Source organism: Myxine glutinosa, chromosome 1 (assembly GCF_964187855.1).
Source record: "Myxine glutinosa chromosome 1, kmMyxGlut1.1, whole genome shotgun sequence".
Taxonomy (NCBI): domain Eukaryota; kingdom Metazoa; phylum Chordata; class Myxini; order Myxiniformes; family Myxinidae; genus Myxine; species Myxine glutinosa.
This window is the reverse complement of record NC_136261.1, coordinates 297,989,441-298,007,919: the sequence shown is the minus strand read 5'-3', so window position 1 is coordinate 298,007,919 and position 18,479 is coordinate 297,989,441. Positions and strand designations below refer to the sequence as shown.

Sequence of the window (18,479 nt, the reverse complement as noted above, 5' to 3'; positions counted from 1 at the left end):
TGGTTGGATAAGTGTCCACCCCACCGGAGTTAATACTTGGTGGCAGCACGTTTGACAGCAATTACAGCAGTGAGGCTGTTAGGATAGGTCTCTACCAACTTTGCACACCTTGATTGTGCAACATTTGCCCATTCTTCTGGACAAAACTGTTCAAGCTCAGTCAAGTTGCGTGGGGAGTGTTGATGGACAGCAATCTTCAAGTCATGCCTCAGATTTTCGATTGAATTTAGGTTGGGGCTCTGACTGGGCCACTCAAGGACATTCATCCTTTTGTTCCTTAGCTACTCCGGTGTAGCTTTGGCTGTGTGCTTCGGGAGATTGTCATGATGAAAGGTGAACTTCCGTCCCAATTTAAGTTTTCTTGCAGATGGCAGCAGGTTTTTCATTAGGATTTTTCTGAATTTTGCTCCATCCATTTTCCCTTCTATCCTGACAAGTGCCCCAGTCCCTGCTGATGAGAAACATCCCCATAACATGATGCCGACACCACCATGCTTCACAGTAGGGATGGTGTTCTTTGGGTGATGTGCTGTTAGGTTTGCGCCAAACATAACGTTTTACATTCAGGCCAAAAAGTTCCATCTTGGTTTCGTCAGACCACAAAAGTTTTTGCCACATGGCTTCAGAATCTCCGGAGTGTTTTTTTTTTGCATACCTCAAACGGGACTCAGGATGGATTTTTTGAGTAATGAGTTTCATAAATATTTTGAGTGAGTTTTTAAATATTTTTAATTCAAGTTTTGTATTTTTAATTAATTTTCTGAAATTTATAGAATTTGTTTTTCACTTGGAAGTTGTGGGTTAAAATGTGTAAATAAAGGTGGACAGAGTCCGATTTAATGTATTTTAATTCCAGGATACAAGGCAACAAAAGGTGAAAATTTTGAAAGGAGGCGTTGGCTTTCTATAGGCACTGTATCTGTGATCACAAAGTGATCGCATGTGACTTACCCTTGACCCGCGATCCAATGATGGCCATATTGTTTTTGGACCACCATATGACCTTGACCCTTCAACATTTCGGGATAAATTGGAAATGAAGAAAATGTGTCCTCATCTACAATCTATGCATATAACTCAACATCACGAAAAATCAGAGGAATATTATTCAAGTTATGATCAAAATGGTGTTTTTTGTTAATTAGGTCACAATCCAAAAGAGTAGGTTAAAAAAACTAATGAAATATCAGGTGCACAACTTCAATGCAGGTGCACCATTATGATGCAAGAAAATCTTGGAAGGCCAACCGTTCTTTGAGATTCCACATTTGAAAAAAAGCCTTATTTTTCAGACCGCCATTTGACCTTGACCTTTAACCTGGAGGGGTATGATGTAAATCATCTTGCTCAAGGCTAACTTCTGAGGGCATTTTTGTTCCGATAGGACAAACCTTAGTCAAGTTATGGTGAAAAATATTAACATGTCTATAATTAGGTCATGACCCTAAAATTAGGTCAAGGTCAAGAAATGAAAACCCCGCAAAATTTATATTCATATTGATTTAAAATTTAATTCCGAAAGTCCCAGACGGAGATACAGCTCGGAAATTTCAGAAATTAGGAGTGCAGGAAGAAAAAAAAAAAAAAAAGGAAAAACCTAAATGGTGGTTTAGTACTCCTAGAGGTGTAAGAAACTCTGAGGTACCATTAAAAATTGGGGGCACTAATTGTAGAAACAAACCCTACAACAGGTATAAGCCTTCCTCTATCCTCTAGATTTAGCCAGATAACTTGTGCAAAAAAGGAGAATCACACCTCAAAACATCGGAAAACATTTCTCTCTTGTTTCTTCATCCTCAACACAAGATTCTCCTTTCCTAAACACCTACACTGCGCACTCAATCTCACCAACCCATCAAAATGAGGGAAGCACAGGATTTGCAACAAACTCATAATGAGAAACCAAATTCAACAAGCAACCATTATTCCAAATGCAAGAAAGGCTTCATTTTGCTCCTAAAGCACCTCGTGCCAAAAAAAATGTTTGAAGCTATCATATGGATTGAAAATTGAAACACTTGACAATTCCTTATCAAATTAAAAGGATAACGGCATGCTCATGCAAGTTAAGGGCAGAAAATTTGACCTGCACAAGCTCCTTGCACTCTATCAGTCGGTGTTCCAGCATTTCTTGTGCGAGATGACCCATAGTTGTGTAGAACTCATCAGCAGTAGAACACCGTTGAACATGCCTGCACATACAAGACGTGATAGATGTGTGTTATGGCTGACACGAGCACAGGTAATTGCTGAGACAGGGAGAAATACCCTTGTCTTGCCTTTTGCTTGATGTGGTAGGAAAGCAAAATATTATATCTTGCTTAATGTGGAAAAGAAAAATAGTACCTTCGGTGGCGGCGGTAAAAAAGCTAAATGTACGAGAGTAGACAGAGTGAATAAATAATTATCTTCCACAACAACAATCAAAACTATGAATTTTTTTTGAAAGAACGTACTTCAATAAAGTTGTACCGACGACATTATATTGTAGAAGTGCAATAGGTGGGTCGGGCTGTTTCGTCCTCCCATCGGAGCACTTTCCACAGGATGCTGTAAGGCCAGATTTAACTCCGATGTACTTTGTTGATTTATCTATCGTCCCCTAATGTCCTTGCCCCATGCATGTTCGATATACGACCACATATCACAATAAATTGCACTTAATAAAATTTTTTTTTTTTTCCCACTTAATTAAAAACAATTAAAAATTGCACCATGAGATTAGTTATCTAAATATGTCTTCACCGCCTGCAGTGAGTATATGTTGTAGTGGTCAAACTTGTCCCAGTTGCCCTGTCCGAATCCGACAAATTGGGTAAAAACCTTCGCACCGGCCAACTGATTCTGGTGGTCCGAGCTGGATTACGGACCTGGTTTCCATGATACCTTGCTCCAGGGGAAACACCAAAACCAATCATACGATGCTCTAATCAGTGCTGTACAGTACATTGCTGTAATTACTTCACATTAATTAGCGATCCAAGTGAAATCGCCAGAATCGCAGGCACGGTCTTATACTGGGTGGTAATCGCCTGAACCCAATCTGTCCTATAACGGACATATATAGCTCCTTTAACTAGTGATCAAGCCACTCGAATTCACTAGCGATGAGAGAACACAGGGCAGGATAACAAAAAGGAGAAGCAATTCAATTAATTGAAAGCCCCACTACCCAATACACACTGCCAAGTCAATGAACAAGCAGCAGATTCCTCAATTACCTAAGCCTTAATGGGTCCTCATTCACACCTCAGTAGATAGACAAGAGAATGACAGGACTGAAACACCACAGACTTTAAACAAGGACCCATACGACCCCTTTTAACTTTAAGACCCTTTTGCCACCTTTAGTTAGATCCCTTCACGGGTTCACCCTTTAGACCTTTACACCCCTTAAGTCCCTTTACACTCCTTAGACCTTAACACCATTTAGACCCCTTACACCCTTCAGACAGATTAGACACATTGAATCCTTGACCATTTAGAGCTTTAGACCACTTGGACCTTTTTAGACCCTTTTTACATGCTTGAGAGATTAGATCCCTTTGACACCTCAGTTAAGGGCAGAAACTACTGCGACTATAGTTTATGACTACTTCTATAGAAACTACTATAACTACTATTGGAACGTACCCTTTAGAGTTTAGACCTTTAGACAATCTAGAACTTTGTAAGTGCACACCACACAAACATCGGTAGTCTTCTTGCAAAACACAGATTTGCTGTGGCGTGGATTAAACAAGGTCTGGAGCTTTTCCGCAAGAATGTGGCACCATTCTTCCACAAGGAAGTTCTCCAATTCACGTCTGTTTGATGGAGATGGAAACCGCTGTCTGAGGCACCTCTACAGATAGTCCCACAAATGCTCTATGGGATTGAGGTCTGGCGATTTGAAGGGCCATGGAAGATAGGTTACTTCATCCTCATGCTCCTCTAACCATCCGGTGACAACACGTGCCGTGTGGGCTGGAGCGTTATGTCCTCCTGAAAGACACCCCTCCCAAGAAATGCTGCATCATGGGATGTAGATGATTGCTCAAAATGTTAATGCAGCACGCTTCATCAACGCTGCCTTATATTGGAATGATTGAACATATCATGCCAGGAAAACATGCCCCGCACCATGATGGAACTGGCAGAACCTTTTACTGTTGGAACCAAGCACCCAGGGCTGTAGAGCTCCCTGGGATGTCGCCACACATGCACATGTCCTTTCGGCTATTTTTTGAGAACATGGTGAAGGATGACTCATCAGACCATATCACATTCCTCCGCTGCTCGGTAGTCCATTACTTATGCTCCTTGCACCACTGGACCCGCAAACTGGCATTGCCAAGTGGTATGAGTGGTTTGTACATAGCAACCCAGCTATTGTATCCCACCCTGTAAAGTTCCCTTCTGATCCTTTTCGACGATACATGATGCTCATGACCCACGTTGAACTCCCCACACAGTTCGTACGCCATTGTTCTCCTGTTTAACCTCGCAGTCTGGATCAATGCCTGTGCATCATGCTTGTCAAGTATGCGCTGCCACCCACTGTTTCCCTTCGATGATGACACCTTTCCTTTTTCCCAGGTTGACATCAGCTTTGAGACAGTTCCTCATAACACACCAGCAATTTCAACAGCCTTTCTCACAGAAGTGCCTGCCAAATGTGCACCAACAATTACACCCTGTTCTAAGTCACTGAAGTCTGCTCTTGTGGCCATGCTGGCTCTTAAATTCGAACTGGAGCCACAGCCCACATATATATATATATATATATATATATATATATATATATATATATATATATATATATATATATTGTTGCGGATATGAGAACTGTATATTTTTTTATTGTGTGAATTGTTATTATTGTTTATTCTGCGCCCCCCTGCCTCCGGAGCTGTGTAAAGGTGAAAGGGCATCCCATAATTAGTCCACAAGCATACACGTCAGCCAAATAATAGAATACCCCTGTTTGATAGTTATCTCTTATTCTGTGTTTTAGGGTAAGGCTGTGTCTCCCATTAATTGAAGTACTCCATTGCACCAGTGAAAAAGAATAGATCCCCTTTCATTCCCATCCCCAAAATCTCCATTTCCTTTTACATCCCCTTTCGTCATTGCCGAGCCTCGATTGCCAATTACCTCCCCTCCAAAACCACCATTGAACAAGCGCTCGGGTCGGAGAAGAAAGGCGTGCCCGCCCGTCGTCATCAAGGGCGGAGCCAGAGGGTCGCATGACCAACCAGGGCCGAGGTGAGCACACCGATGGGCGTGTCCTGAAGGCCGGCGGCTTGATCGCCGGAGGCGCTATAAAGGCGCGCGCGCAAGCGGAGAGAGTCAGAGTCAGTCAGTCAGTGGAGTCGGTGGTCAGTTGGTTGCGTTGGTTGCGGTGAGGAGTCGGTGGTGGTGGTCAGTGGTTGCGTTGGTTGCGGTGAGGAGTCGGTGGTAAAGAGTGAGTGGACCAAGAAAGAGTTGAGGGTTTGGACCAGACGAGTCGGACAAGGCCTGGCAAAGCACGCGACGTCCACAGCAGCCACAACAGCAGCTTGGGGGCCTGAACGGCGGTTTGGAGCAGGGCCGTGAAGGAACGGCGGCTGCTAAACGCGCCGGTTGTGCTGCAGGACCCCCTTGGACCTTCCTCTCCCTCCAGCCATCCACCTCCTGCCTTTCCACCCTTCTTGTGTACGTGAGTTTGTTTTGTTTGTTCTGTCCCTGGGTTAATTAAGTCTGTATAAGCTAGTATTTGCACTGTGTCACCTGCGTCTTATGTGTTGTAAATAAACTTGATTGCTCCTTTTTGGCTTGTGTGTGTACAATAAATCCAATTACTCTTCTGTCCGTCTTCTCGTTTTATTCCTTTTCCTCTTTGCATTTCGTCGTTTTAGTCTTTTCCCAGATTGGGCAGCTGCGGTGCGATACGGCCAAAGTTCTGGGTGAATCGGGTGAGTCAGGGATCCTGTAACGGTCGCGGTTGGACCATCCGCTCGGCCCATCATAACATCTAAACCGCGATCAGTAACAATATATATATATATATATATATATATATATATATATATATATATATATATATATATATATATATATATATATATATATATATATATATATATATATATATATATATATACACACACACATACACAATGAAAGGACTACCGGGAAGATATTTGCATATTTCACGCGGTCACATGTGTACCGCAGTACCGGCCCCATAATTTGCATATATGTGGTACGGCCTGTGTACCCTGGTGTTTCCAATTGTTTGTCCACTATATGTATACATAGACTTGTGGAAATGACTTCTCTGGGATAACGGATTGTGCTCACTTCGCTTGCATTCATGCCTCCGTGTTCCTCAATACATTATAAGACCACGTGGTCTCCGGGTGAATTTGGGTGGTTCTGATCGTGGTTGCAATTGTGCACGTCTGTCAAAGGACAGATTGGATATGGGTTGTTAGTGCCCATACCATGGTCGTGCTGTGTGCCTGGCGACACTGCTCTGTCTTTAATCAAAATCAGGCGCATGGCACCAAATCAGCGTTGCGTATTCACCGACTCGTTTGGCCCACTCCGTACAGTATCCTGTTGAATAGACACATGATCCGGCCCAGTATAACAGAATCAGTAGGACACCGCGACCGCTTTGACGCTGTTCACCAGGATTTGTACCAGGCAAATTGAGCAATGCGATAGCCGTAACTATGTATAGTGCCTTCAGAAAGTATTCCCACCACTTGACGTTTTTTTTAGATATTGTTGTGTTACAGCCTGAATTTAAAATGGATTAAATTGAGACTTTTTGTCTTTTGAAATTGTGATTTTAGAAATAAATGAGATAAAATATTGAGTTTAGATATGGCTGCAACATAAAAGCAACACACAAGCAAGTGCCAACAGATAAGATAGCCAGCTTTAATAATGTTACACACACACACACACACACACACGTGGGTTGAGGGGAAAACATTATCCCATTGATGTGTTTTATCATGGTGTGTAGGCCTATCGATTGAGCAGGATGGCCAAATTTGTGCAAGGCATAATCAGCAGCAGGATGCTGGGAGTGAGGTGCTTTATGTTATTTCCATCTATCTGAGTGGTCAACACATGGGCTCAAATCTGCTACCAGAGGAGCTTTTAATAAAATAAAAAGATCGTGGGGGTGCTGCCTGCATTCCAAAATACAGTGATGGAAAGCCTGGAGCATGAGAATGACTGCTCTATTGCTAGGACATATATCAATCAAATCAAGCTAAACAGCCCCTCTATGATTCTATCACAGATGCATCCAGTCGTTTTATTATTTTAATCAAAACATCAACTTTAATTGCATTTGTGACCCCCTGGGTTTATTACTCCCGCCAGTGAGTAAAGCATTCGATCGTGTCCGTCGGGGTGGGGGGGGGGGGGGGCGCGTGTGGCGGACACAAGCAAGGGACACGAATTCAGCGCACCAGCAGGTGGCGCGAACGTCCAGGCGGGGAACTGGAATGCATGCCCCGCCTATCGACCGATCGGCCACACCCGGGGACGAGGCGTGGCCTCAGCACATATATGCGGGCTCTAAGCTCGAACCCGCCCAGTGCTGCAGTTCGAGCTTTCATAATAAAGACTCTTGGTTTTATCAAACGCGTTGTGGCCTACCTCTTTGGCAAGCAAGTTGTGTGCGCAGCACACCACTTCACTGGTGACCCCGACTCCACGGCTCCTTGGTCCGCGGCACAACAGCGCTCTGCCCTTCAGGAGACCGCCCGGAGGTTCGCCCCGGTGCCAACGGCACACCACGGTTGCCCGCCTTCCCACGTCGCCCCGGAGCTTCGCACGGCAAAGTACGTGTTCATCCGGCACGCGCCCACCGGGCACCGCTACGGCCCCCGTACTACGGGCCCTTCCACATGTTGGAGACCGGGGACAAATTTTTCACGGTCGACATCGGCGGTGCCCCGGATCGCATTTCCGTGGACCGCCTCAAGCCGGCCCACCTCGATCCGGACCACCCCCCGCCAGCGGCTCTGCCTCCGCGTCGAGGCTGCCCCCCGGCGGTCGGACTCCCGGCACCCCCGCCAGCAGCTCTCGAGGCCACCCCCCGGCGGTTGGACCCCCGCCAGTGAAGTGTGGTGCTGCGCACACAACTTGCTTGCCAAAGAGGTAGGCCACAACGCGTTTGTTAAAACCAAAAGAGTCTTTATTGTCAAAGCTCGAACTGCAGCACTGGGCGGGCTCGAGCTTAGAGCCCGCATATATGTGCCGAGGCCACGCCTAGTCCTCGGGCGTGGCCGCTCGGTCGAAGGGCGGGGCATGTGCCATCGGTCCCCGCCTGGGCGCTCGCGCCACCTTCTGGTGCGCGGAATTATTGCCCCATGTGTCCGCCACAACATCAACTTTAATTGCATTTGTGACCCCCTGGGTTTATTACTCCCGCCAGTGAGTAAAGCATTCGATCGTGTCCGTGTGTGTGTTCGTGAACAAGATATCTGGAAAAGTTCTAAACGGATTTGGATGAAAGTTGGTGGGATGATTGCCCTTGTGATAAGGAAGAATTGATTTAGTTTTTGGTGAAGCTCAGGATATTATTCTGGATCCAGGAATTTTTTGAAGGATTGTTTACCATTGGAAGATAGGGCTCATTTTTTTAAACATTATCTTCTATATATTCTATATTTAACATTGTGATATGAAAATAGTTTTCATATTTGTTGTAAAAATGTAGTTTAAACTCGTGGTTATGCGTTAGAGCGGTGTATTTTGTTAGCAGCGTCGTCTTCAAGGTTTTTTTTTTCCTCTAATAAAGACATATTCTGTCATTTTAAAACCACCAAAGTGTGTATTAGGTTTCCCCGTTTCATAAAATGTATCGTTTGATACGTATAATGCTTTAAAACTGTTTTGTTTTGTTTTTACCTCAGAAGAGATATCAATCAACATTTACCTCAGCGAATGCCAATCGCGGTGTCAGTATTTGATGAACTTATAAAGATTTAGGTGAGTTATAAGTGTGACAAGCATGTGCAAAAGATTCTTCCCAGAAGAATGAGTGGTCGCATTAGCTTGTACGACTTTAAATGAGCGAGTTTTGTTTTGACGTTTGGGCCACTTTTACATGTTGTATCCCTAAGGAATGAAACGAACGTTTTCCTGGCTTACAATTTTATTTGAAGTCACACATGCCTCAAAATACACTCACTTATATAGAATTGAACGCTGAATCCGAAAATGTAAGTGAAATTGCCTTGTTTTTTTTAAACATTATCTTCTATATATTCTAAATATATATCTGTGCAGAGTCTGTCTTGTCTTGTCTTGTGTTGAGTTGTCACTGAACTACTCCCTCAAACTTTTGTGAAATCGTACTATTCCAACTTGACCCACGGCGGGAGTATGCGCTCACTGAGTGGCGTTCTAGTTTCAATTTATTTTGCTTTTTACTGATCGAGTTGAACTATACCGTGGTGAAGAATACTAATGCACATAATTCCACAGAATTGTGCAGACCTCAGAGAGATACGTCATGATCATCACATGACGTGTTACTGCCAGATCTACCAAACCCCAAAACTGCTCATTTCGGTACTGTTAAAAAACAAATCCTGCTATCATTGCCTGATTTCGAGCACAACACAAGTTTCGCATTGCCCGCGCCAGGTTGCACGCCGTCGTGTGTTTATCTTCATAGCTTGCTAACGCGCAACAACAGCCGGATGAACCAACATCAAGCTGCCATTGTCAAGCTCACGAGTGAGAAGAAGAAGAAGAAGTGAACTTTAAGAACCTTAATAAGTGAACCTATTATGGTCAAATCATCTTGCTCATGTCAAGGAGAGTCAAAACGTTTTTCCCAATTAAATGTCAAAGTTTTAGAGTCAAAAAGCACGACTTCTGCTACTTTAGCACCATTAACCTGACTCACGACTGTGACAAGTGTGTAGCACTGGGTGAAAACTTTAGTGAAAAGGAATAACATCTGTCTAGTTTCGCATCATTGTCAAGGGAAATTGTTTTTGACCCCTCGTACCATGAAATTATATGTAAAAGATAAATAACATACTGGATTGCCATTTTTGAGTGTTTTGAGTGCCATTTGAGAGCGTTTTGACTGCCATTTGAGAGCGTTTTGACTGCCATTTGAGAGGGTTTTGAGTGCCATTTGAGAGGGTTTTGACTGCCATTTGAGAGCGTTTTGAGTGCCATTTGAGAGCGTTTTGAGTGCCATTTGAGAGCGTTTTGAGTGCCATTTGAGAGCGTTTTGAGTGCCATTTGAGAGCGTTTTGACTGCCATTTGAGAGTGTTTTGAGTGCCATTTGAGAGCGTTTTGACTGCCATTTGAGAGCGTTTTGAGTGCCATTTGAGGGTTTTGAGTGCCATTTGAGAATGTTTTGACTGCCATTTGAGAGGGTTTTGAGTGCCATTTGAGAGTGTTTTGACTGCCATTTGAGAGCGTTTTGACTGCCATTTGAGAGTGTTTTGACTGCCATTTGAGAGTGTTTTGACTGCCATTTGAGAGTGTTTTGACTGCCATTTGAGAGTGTTTTGAGTGCCATTTGAGAGCGTTTTGACTGCCATTTGAGAGCGTTTTGACTGCCATTTGAGAGTGTTTTGAGTGCCATTTGAGAGCGTTTTGACTGCCATTTGAGAGTGTTTTGAGTGCCATTTGAGAGCGTTTTGACTGCCATTTGAGAGGGTTTTGAGTGCCATTTGAGAGTGTTTTGACTGCCATTTGAGGGTTTTGAGTGCCATTTGAGAGTGTTTTGAGTGCCATTTGAGAGGGTTTTGACTGCCATTTGAGAGTGTTTTGACTGCCATTTGAGGGTTTTGAGTGCCATTTGAGAGTGTTTTGAGTGCCATTTGAGAGGGTTTTGACTGCCATTTGAGAGTGTTTTGACTGCCATTTGAGGGTTTTGACTGCCATTTGAGAGCGTTTTGACTGCCATTTGAGAGTGTTTTGACTGCCATTTGAGAGGGTTTTGAGTGCCATTTGAGTGTTTTGACTGCCATTTGAGAGTGTTTTGAGTGCCATTTGAGAGTGTTTTGACTGCCATTTGAGAGGGTTTTGAGTGCCATTTGAGAGCGTTTTGACTGCCATTTGAGAGCGTTTTGACTGCCATTTGAGAGCGTTTTGACTGCCATTTGAGAGCGTTTTGACTGCCATTTGAGAGTGTTTTGAGTGCCATTTGAGAGCGTTTTGACTGCCATTTGAGAGGGTTTTGAGTGCCATTTGAGAGTGTTTTGACTGCCATTTGAGAGCGTTTTGAGTGCCATTTGAGGGTTTTGAGTGCCATTTGAGAGTGTTTTGAGTGCCATTTGAGAGCGTTTTGACTGCCATTTGAGAGGGTTTTGAGTGCCATTTGAGAGTGTTTTGACTGCCATTTGAGAGCGTTTTGACTGCCATTTGAGAGTGTTTTGAGTGCCATTTGAGAGCGTTTTGACTGCCATTTGAGAAGGTTTTGAGTGCCATTTGAGAGTGTTTTGACTGCCATTTGAGGGTGTTTTGACTGCCATTTGAGGGTTTTGAGTGCCATTTGAGAGTGTTTTGAGTGCCATTTGAGAGGGTTTTGACTGCCATTTGAGAGTGTTTTGACTGCCATTTGAGAGTGTTTTGACTGCCATTTGAGAGTGTTTTGACTGCCATTTGAGAGTGTTTTGAGTGCCATTTGAGAGCGTTTTGACTGCCATTTGAGAGCGTTTTGACTGCCATTTGAGAGTGTTTTGAGTGCCATTTGACAGCGTTTTGACTGCCATTTGAGAGTGTTTTGAGTGCCATTTGAGAGCGTTTTGACTGCCATTTGAGAGCGTTTTGACTGCCATTTGAGAGGGTTTTGAGTGCCATTTGAGAGTGTTTTGACTGCCATTTGAGGGTTTTGAGTGCCATTTGAGAGTGTTTTGAGTGCCATTTGAGAGGGTTTTGACTGCCATTTGAGAGTGTTTTGACTGCCATTTGAGGGTTTTGAGTGCCATTTGAGAGTGTTTTGACTGCCATTTGAGGGTTTTGAGTGCCATTTGAGTGTTTTGAGTGCCATTTGAGAGGGTTTTGAGTGCCATTTGAGAGTGTTTCGAGTGCCATTTGAGAGGGTTTTGACTGCCATTTGAGAGGGTTTTGCCTGCCATTTGAGAGTGTTTTGACTGTCATTTTATTTTATTTTTTTATTTTTATTTTTTTTGTATACAAGATCGAGGCTCGTGAAAGAGCGAACATTAATCACACAGAAAGACAAACCGACACATAAAACATATAACATCGGGAGCGGTAGACAAGATGGGGAGAGAGGGGGAAGGACACAAACACAACATTTGAGAGCAGGGACCGAGAGACATGGAGACATCGAGAGATCTGAGAGAGGGCGAGGGCTTTGGGGGGGGGGGCATGGGAAGGGGGCGGTGGGAGAGGTATAAAACATATGGACACTGCCAGGACTTCCAGGAAAGAAGTTGGAATTTCAAACAAGGTGGATCTGGGGTGAATTAGCGGGGGTAGAAAAGATCAAGGTTTTGGATGGGGGAAGATAAGAGATGGTGGTGAACAGCTGTTTTAAAGACCTGGAGGGAGGAGTGGGATTGAAGGGAGTGAGGGAGTTTGTTCCAGAGGCGGGAGAAAAGAGGAATGAAAGAGTGAAGGTGAGCAGAGAGCCGAGATTTCGGCAGTTTAACCATCAGAGGGTTGCTGGCAGATCTTGTGCGACCTGTAGGAATATTTGGGGGACAGAGCACAGAGAGAGCTGGGGGTGCAAGGCCGGAGAGGAGTCGGTAGAAGACAGAAAGACCACCTACCTGCCTGCGGTGAGTGAGTGAAAGGCCCTCAGAGATAGATAGCTTCATCGCGGGAGATTCCAATAATTCTGAAAGCTTTGGTTTCAACAGCGTGAAGCCGAGCTAGGTGTGAGGCAGGAGCACCGGCCCATAGGGGAGAACAGTATTCCATTGAGCTGCGGATGAAAGCCTTGTATGTGGTGAGGAGCTCAGGTGTGCCGAGGAAGGACTTCGCACGACGGAGGATGCCCAGTCGGCGACTGGCTTGGGAGGCCAGCTTGGAAATGCGGTTTTCCCAAGAAAGATCATGGCAGATAGTGAGACCCAAAATCTTGAGCGACAGAACTTCTTGGAGAGGATTGTTGAGAAAGTAGATGGGAGGGTTGTCCAGTCGATCTTTTCGGAGAGACATAGTAAGAGTGTGAGATTTGTCAGGATTGAAAGACATGTTCCACTTGTTTGACCAGTCTGTGATTTTGTCCAGGTCTTCAGAGAGTGAGGAGGCAGCAGACTGCCGATCTGAGGGAAGAGGAATGGAGCGGCAGAGAGTGGAGTCATCAGCAAAGAGATAGAGAGGATTTTCGAGAGAGTCAGAGAGATCATTGATGAAGACCAGAAAAAGCACGGGGCCCAGAACACTGCCTTGGGGAACTCCAGCCTGAACAGGAAGAGGAGATGAGAGAAACCCATTCAGGGCCACACGTTGACGACGACTAGAGAGGAAGTCCGCCAGCCATGCGTGGAGATTTCCATGGATACCAAAGGAGGAGAGTTTGGTGAGCAGAGCGGGGTGCCAGACCGTGTCGAAGGCACGTGATATGTCGAGGGAGACAGCTCTAATTTCCTGTTTGGCATTGAGGACCTCCATCCATTGTTGAGACAGCAGAAGCAGCATGTCCAGAGTAGAGTGACCTGGTCTGAAACCAAATTGATGATCAGAGATCAAGCCATTGGAGAAGAGGAAAGATTTCATATCCGAAGCAATGATGGATTCCATGACTTTGCTGATAATTGGGAGAAGGCTGATTGGTCTGTAGTTGCTAGGATCTGTTTTTGCACCTTTTTTGTGCAAAGCGGTGATGTTGGCTGATTTCCAAGCAGATGGCAGTTGACCTTGAGCAAAAGAGAGGGTGAAGAGAACAGAGAGAGGGTGAGATAGAGCAGCAGAGCAGGATTTTAGGACACGTGGGCTGATGCCGTCGGGTCCAGTTGCAGAATCAGAGTCGAGGGTTGACAGAAACTTTTCCACCTTGTCAGGAGGAAAGGACACGGAGTCCAGGAGCAGCAGGGTACGACTGGGTATGGTGGGTACAGAGAGGGATGGGTTTGGGACACAAGATTTAGAGGCAAACACAGAGTTGAGGCATTCAGCTTTTTCACGTGCGGAGTCAGCTGTGTAGCCGTTTGAGGTAAGGGAGGGGATGGAGGGGGAACAAACACCAGAAACGGATTTGACCAGACGCCACCAGGATTTGGAAGAGGGAGACAGATAAGAGAGTTCGGTCTTGAGAACGGAGAGATATTGTTTCCTGGCTCTCCTGAGGGTGGACACACACTTGTTTCGGGCTTTGTGAAAGGAAATGAGATTTCCTTCCGTTGGATTTGCTTTCCAGGAGACGAAGGCAAGTTGTTTCTGGGCAACAGCCTCACCACAAGATTCCGTGTACCATGGACGGGAGGAAGGGTATGACAACTGAAGACGAGATGGGATAAATCTGTGCATGAGAGAGAGCAATTTACTTTGGAAGAATTCCCAGGATGAGTTGATGTCAGAGGTGGTAGAGATGGGAGACCAGTCCAGATGATTGATGGCTGCTTGAAGACCGTGCCAGTTGGCCTGAGTGAAATGCCAGACTCGTCGACGCTGAGCAGGCTCCCTGAGGATGGTCAGAGAGATGTCCACTTTAACAAGGACATGATCAGATGATCCGATCGGAGCAGAAGAAGAGCAGCAGACATTTTCAGGGAAGTTAGTCATAACCAAGTCCAGAAGAGAAGATGTTCCGTTGACTGAGATCCAGGTCGGGAAATTGACAGATTGTGTCAGTCCCAGTGAGTCACAGAAGTCCTTTGCTGAGGAGCCATGGCTGGTGAGAGAGGTACCCACACCCAGCCAACTGGCATGATGACAGTTGAAATCACCACATATGAGTAAGAGAGAGTTGGGATGAGTAGATAGAAGTTGGTCCATATCATCAGACAGCGAGATGTAGATGGAGTCATCACTGTTTGGTGGACGGTACAACACACATATGAACAAGAGGTGGGAGCGAAGGGGAAGCCGTAGCCAGAGGTATTCCTGGGGGTGAGGTGGAGAGAGTGCAGTGCAGGGCGAGTGAGGAAGAGAGTTTTTGATAAAGATAGCAACCCCGCCTCCAGGACGAGGCTCAGGTCTATCATACCGGAGGAGGGAGTAGCCCGGGAGAGATACTATGGAATCAGAGACATCATAAAGGAGGAAAGTTTCTGTTAAGCAGATCACGTCTGGTTTGACAGAAGCAACCTGTATGGAGAGATCAGTTAAGTTTGAACGAAGGCCCCGGATGTTTGAGGTCCATACCGTTAATGAAGAGGAAGGGGGAGCATCAGATACAGAACAGGGGGGAGGAGGGGTAGGGTAAGATGTGGAAGAGGTGGAAGAGATAGGGAGAGCTGTTGAAGGTGTGTCAGAGATTTCAGAATAGCTCGGAGAAAGGGAAGGATGGGGCGGACAAAAGGTTTGATGGTGATTGGGTGAGCCACAATGAGGTGTTATTTGAGGAGGGGGAAGAGCGAGGCAGAAGGTTGGGGGAGATGGAGGTGAGAGTTTGAAGGGGGAAGAAGCGGGGAGGACGCTTTGAGGAGGGGGAGTGAGAGGGGGGAAATTGAGAAGCAATGAGGGTGGGGAGATTTGAAGGGGAGGGGTGAGGGGGGAGTTTGGGAGGGAAGGGACAAGGGGAGGGATTTGAAAGGGATGGGATATGGGGGAGATTTGGAGGGGAGGGGTGAGGCAGGAGTCTAGGAGGGGAGGGGCGAGGGGGCGTCTTGGCGGGGAGGGGTGAGGGGGTAGTTTAGGAGGGAGGGGGCAAGGGGGGAGATTTGAAAGGGATGGGTGATGGGGAAGATTTGGAGGGGAGGGGTGATGGGGAAGATTTAGAGGGGAGGGGTTATGGGGAAGATTTGGAGGGGAGGGGTGAGATTGGATTTTTGAAAGTGTACGATTTATGGGAAACGAACATTTATTGCAAAATGAGTTTCTTGTGACCTTCGAGTTAAAAATACGTTTAAGGACGCTGGATGGAGGATGGAGTGCAGGAGAGTTTAGGGAATGTAGAAAAAAGGCACTATAGGAGATGGATATTTTTTTTGGGATGAATTGATTTGGTGAGCAAGTCGAAAGCAGCCTTTTAAAGAAGAAGAAGAAAAAGGTGTTATAAAATATGACGGAATACATAACTTGAGGGGAAAGTGTAAACATTGAAGGTTAATGAGTGAAAAAACTATCTGGGGAAATGGGGGAGAAACACGTGGTCGAAGAACGAACGAACGAATAAGAATGAATAAACGAATGAGAACAGAGAAGGAAATGTTTTTTTTTTTTTTTTTTGAGTTGAGATTTACACAAGGAAGTAGGCTATGGGTGAAAAGCCTGGGAATACAGAGAACGAAAGTTATTGGATCATAAACGATGGACCGCTGAGAGAAAAACAAAGCCTCAAGGTTGTACAGTGCACACTGTACAAGGCCTCAAGACACGACACGGCAAACAGACGATCAATTTATGAAAGATAAACACCGAGAAACAACCAAAGTTGCACACAATAACTTCACACACCGAAAGATAAATACAGTTTCGACAAAATACAATTGTGAACAGACTTAACTTCGAAAAAACGTGGAGACCGTGTGGAGCTTCGAAAATCCCTCCCACCGTCTCCGAGATCTCGCGAGCAAAGAGTGAGAGTGTTTTGACTGCCATTTGAGAGGGTTTTGACTGCCATTTGAGAGTGTTTTGAGTGCCATTTGAGAGTGTTTTGACTGCCATTTGAGAGAGTTTTGAGTGCCATTTGAGAGGGTTTTGACTGCCAATTGAGAGGGTTTTGAGTGCCATTTGAGAGGGTTTTGACTGCCATTTGAGAGCGTTTTGACTGCCATTTGAGAGCGTTTTGACTGCCATTTGAGAGGGTTTTGACTGCCATTTGAGAGCGTTTTGACTGCCATTTGAGAGCGTTTTGACTGCCATTTGAGAGTGTTTTGACTGCCATTTGAGAGGGTTTTGACTGCCATTTGAGAGTGTTTTGACTGCCATTTGAGAGGGTTTTGACTGCCATTTGAGAGTGTTTTGACTGCCATTTGAGAGCGTTTTGACTGCCATTTGAGAGCGTTTTGACTGCCATTTGAGAGGGTTTTGACTGCCATTTGAGAGCGTTTTGACTGCCATTTGAGAGCGTTTTGAGTGCCATTTGAGAGCGTTTTGACTGCCATTTGAGAGCGTTTTGACTGCCATTTGAGAGTGTTTTGAGTGCCATTTGAGAGGGTTTTGACTGCCATTTGAGAGCGTTTTGACTGCCATTTGAGAGTGTTTTGAGTGCCATTTGAGAGTGTTTTGAGTGCCATTTGAGAGCGTTTTGACTGCCATTTGAGAGCGTTTTGACTGCCATTTGAGAGGGTTTTGAATGCCATTTGAGAGTGTTTTGAGTGCCATTTGAGAGGGTTTTGACTGCCATTTGAGAGGGTTTTGAGTGCCATTTGAGAGGGTTTTGACTGCCATTTGAGAGTGTTTTGACTGCCATTTGAGAGTGTTTTGACTGCCATTTGAGAGTGTTTTGACTGCCATTTGAGAGCGTTTTGACTGCCATTTGAGAGTGTTTTGACTGCCATTTGAGAGTGTTTTGACTGCCATTTGAGAGGGTTTTGACTGCCATTTGAGAGCGTTTTGACTGCCATTTGAGAGCGTTTTGACTGCCATTTGAGAGGGTTTTGAGTGCCATTTGAGAGGGTTTTGACTGCCATTTGAGAGTGTTTTGACTGCCATTTGAGAGTGTTTTGACTGCCATTTGAGAGGGTTTTGAATGCCATTTGAGAGTGTTTTGACTGCCATTTGAGAGCGTTTTGACTGCCATTTGAGAGGGTTTTGAGTGCCATTTGAGAGGGTTTTGACTGCCATTTGAGAGTGTTTTGACTGCCATTTGAGAGTGTTTGACTGCCATTTGAGAGTGTTTTGACTGCCATTTGAGAGCGTTTTGACTGCCATTTGAGAGCGTTTTGAGTGCCATTTGAGAGTGTTTTGACTGCCATTTGAGAGCGTTTTTACTGCCATTTGAGAGCGTTTTTACTGCCATTTGAGAGGGTTTTTACTGCCATCTGAAAGTGTTTTGACTGCCATTTGAGAGCGTTTTACTGCCATTTGAGAGTGTTTTGACTGCCATAGAGCGTTTTGACTGCCATTTGAGAGCGTTTTTACTGCCATTTTAGAGTGTTTTGACTGCCATTTGAGAGTGTTTTGAGTGCCATTTGAGAGTGTTTTGACTGCCATTTGAGAGTGTTTTGACTGCCATTTGAGAGCGTTTTTACTGCCATTTGAGAGCGTTTTTACTGCCATTTGAGAGCGTTTTTACTGCCATTTGAGAGCGTTTTTACTGCCATTTGAGAGCGTTTTTACTGCCATTTGAGAGTGTTTTGAGTGCCATTTGAGAGCGTTTTGAGTGCCATTTGAGAGCGTTTTGACGGCCATTTGAGTGTTTTTACTGCCATTTGAG

The 18,479-nt window shown here is 45.0% G+C and overlaps 1 protein-coding gene across 3 annotated transcripts in view; it reads right to left on the bottom strand.

Annotated features, from left to right (window-relative positions):
• The window catches only part of TBC1D30 (TBC1 domain family member 30), a 117,982-nt gene that overhangs the window by 19,138 nt on the left and 80,365 nt on the right, over positions 1-18,479 (bottom strand). For all 3 annotated transcript variants that reach the window (XM_078768039.1, XM_078768040.1, XM_078768041.1), the window contains one exon: positions 2,087-2,192. In XM_078768039.1, coding sequence (XP_078624165.1) covers positions 2,087-2,192 — 106 coding nt within the window. The remainder of the gene's footprint in view (positions 1-2,086; positions 2,193-18,479) is intronic.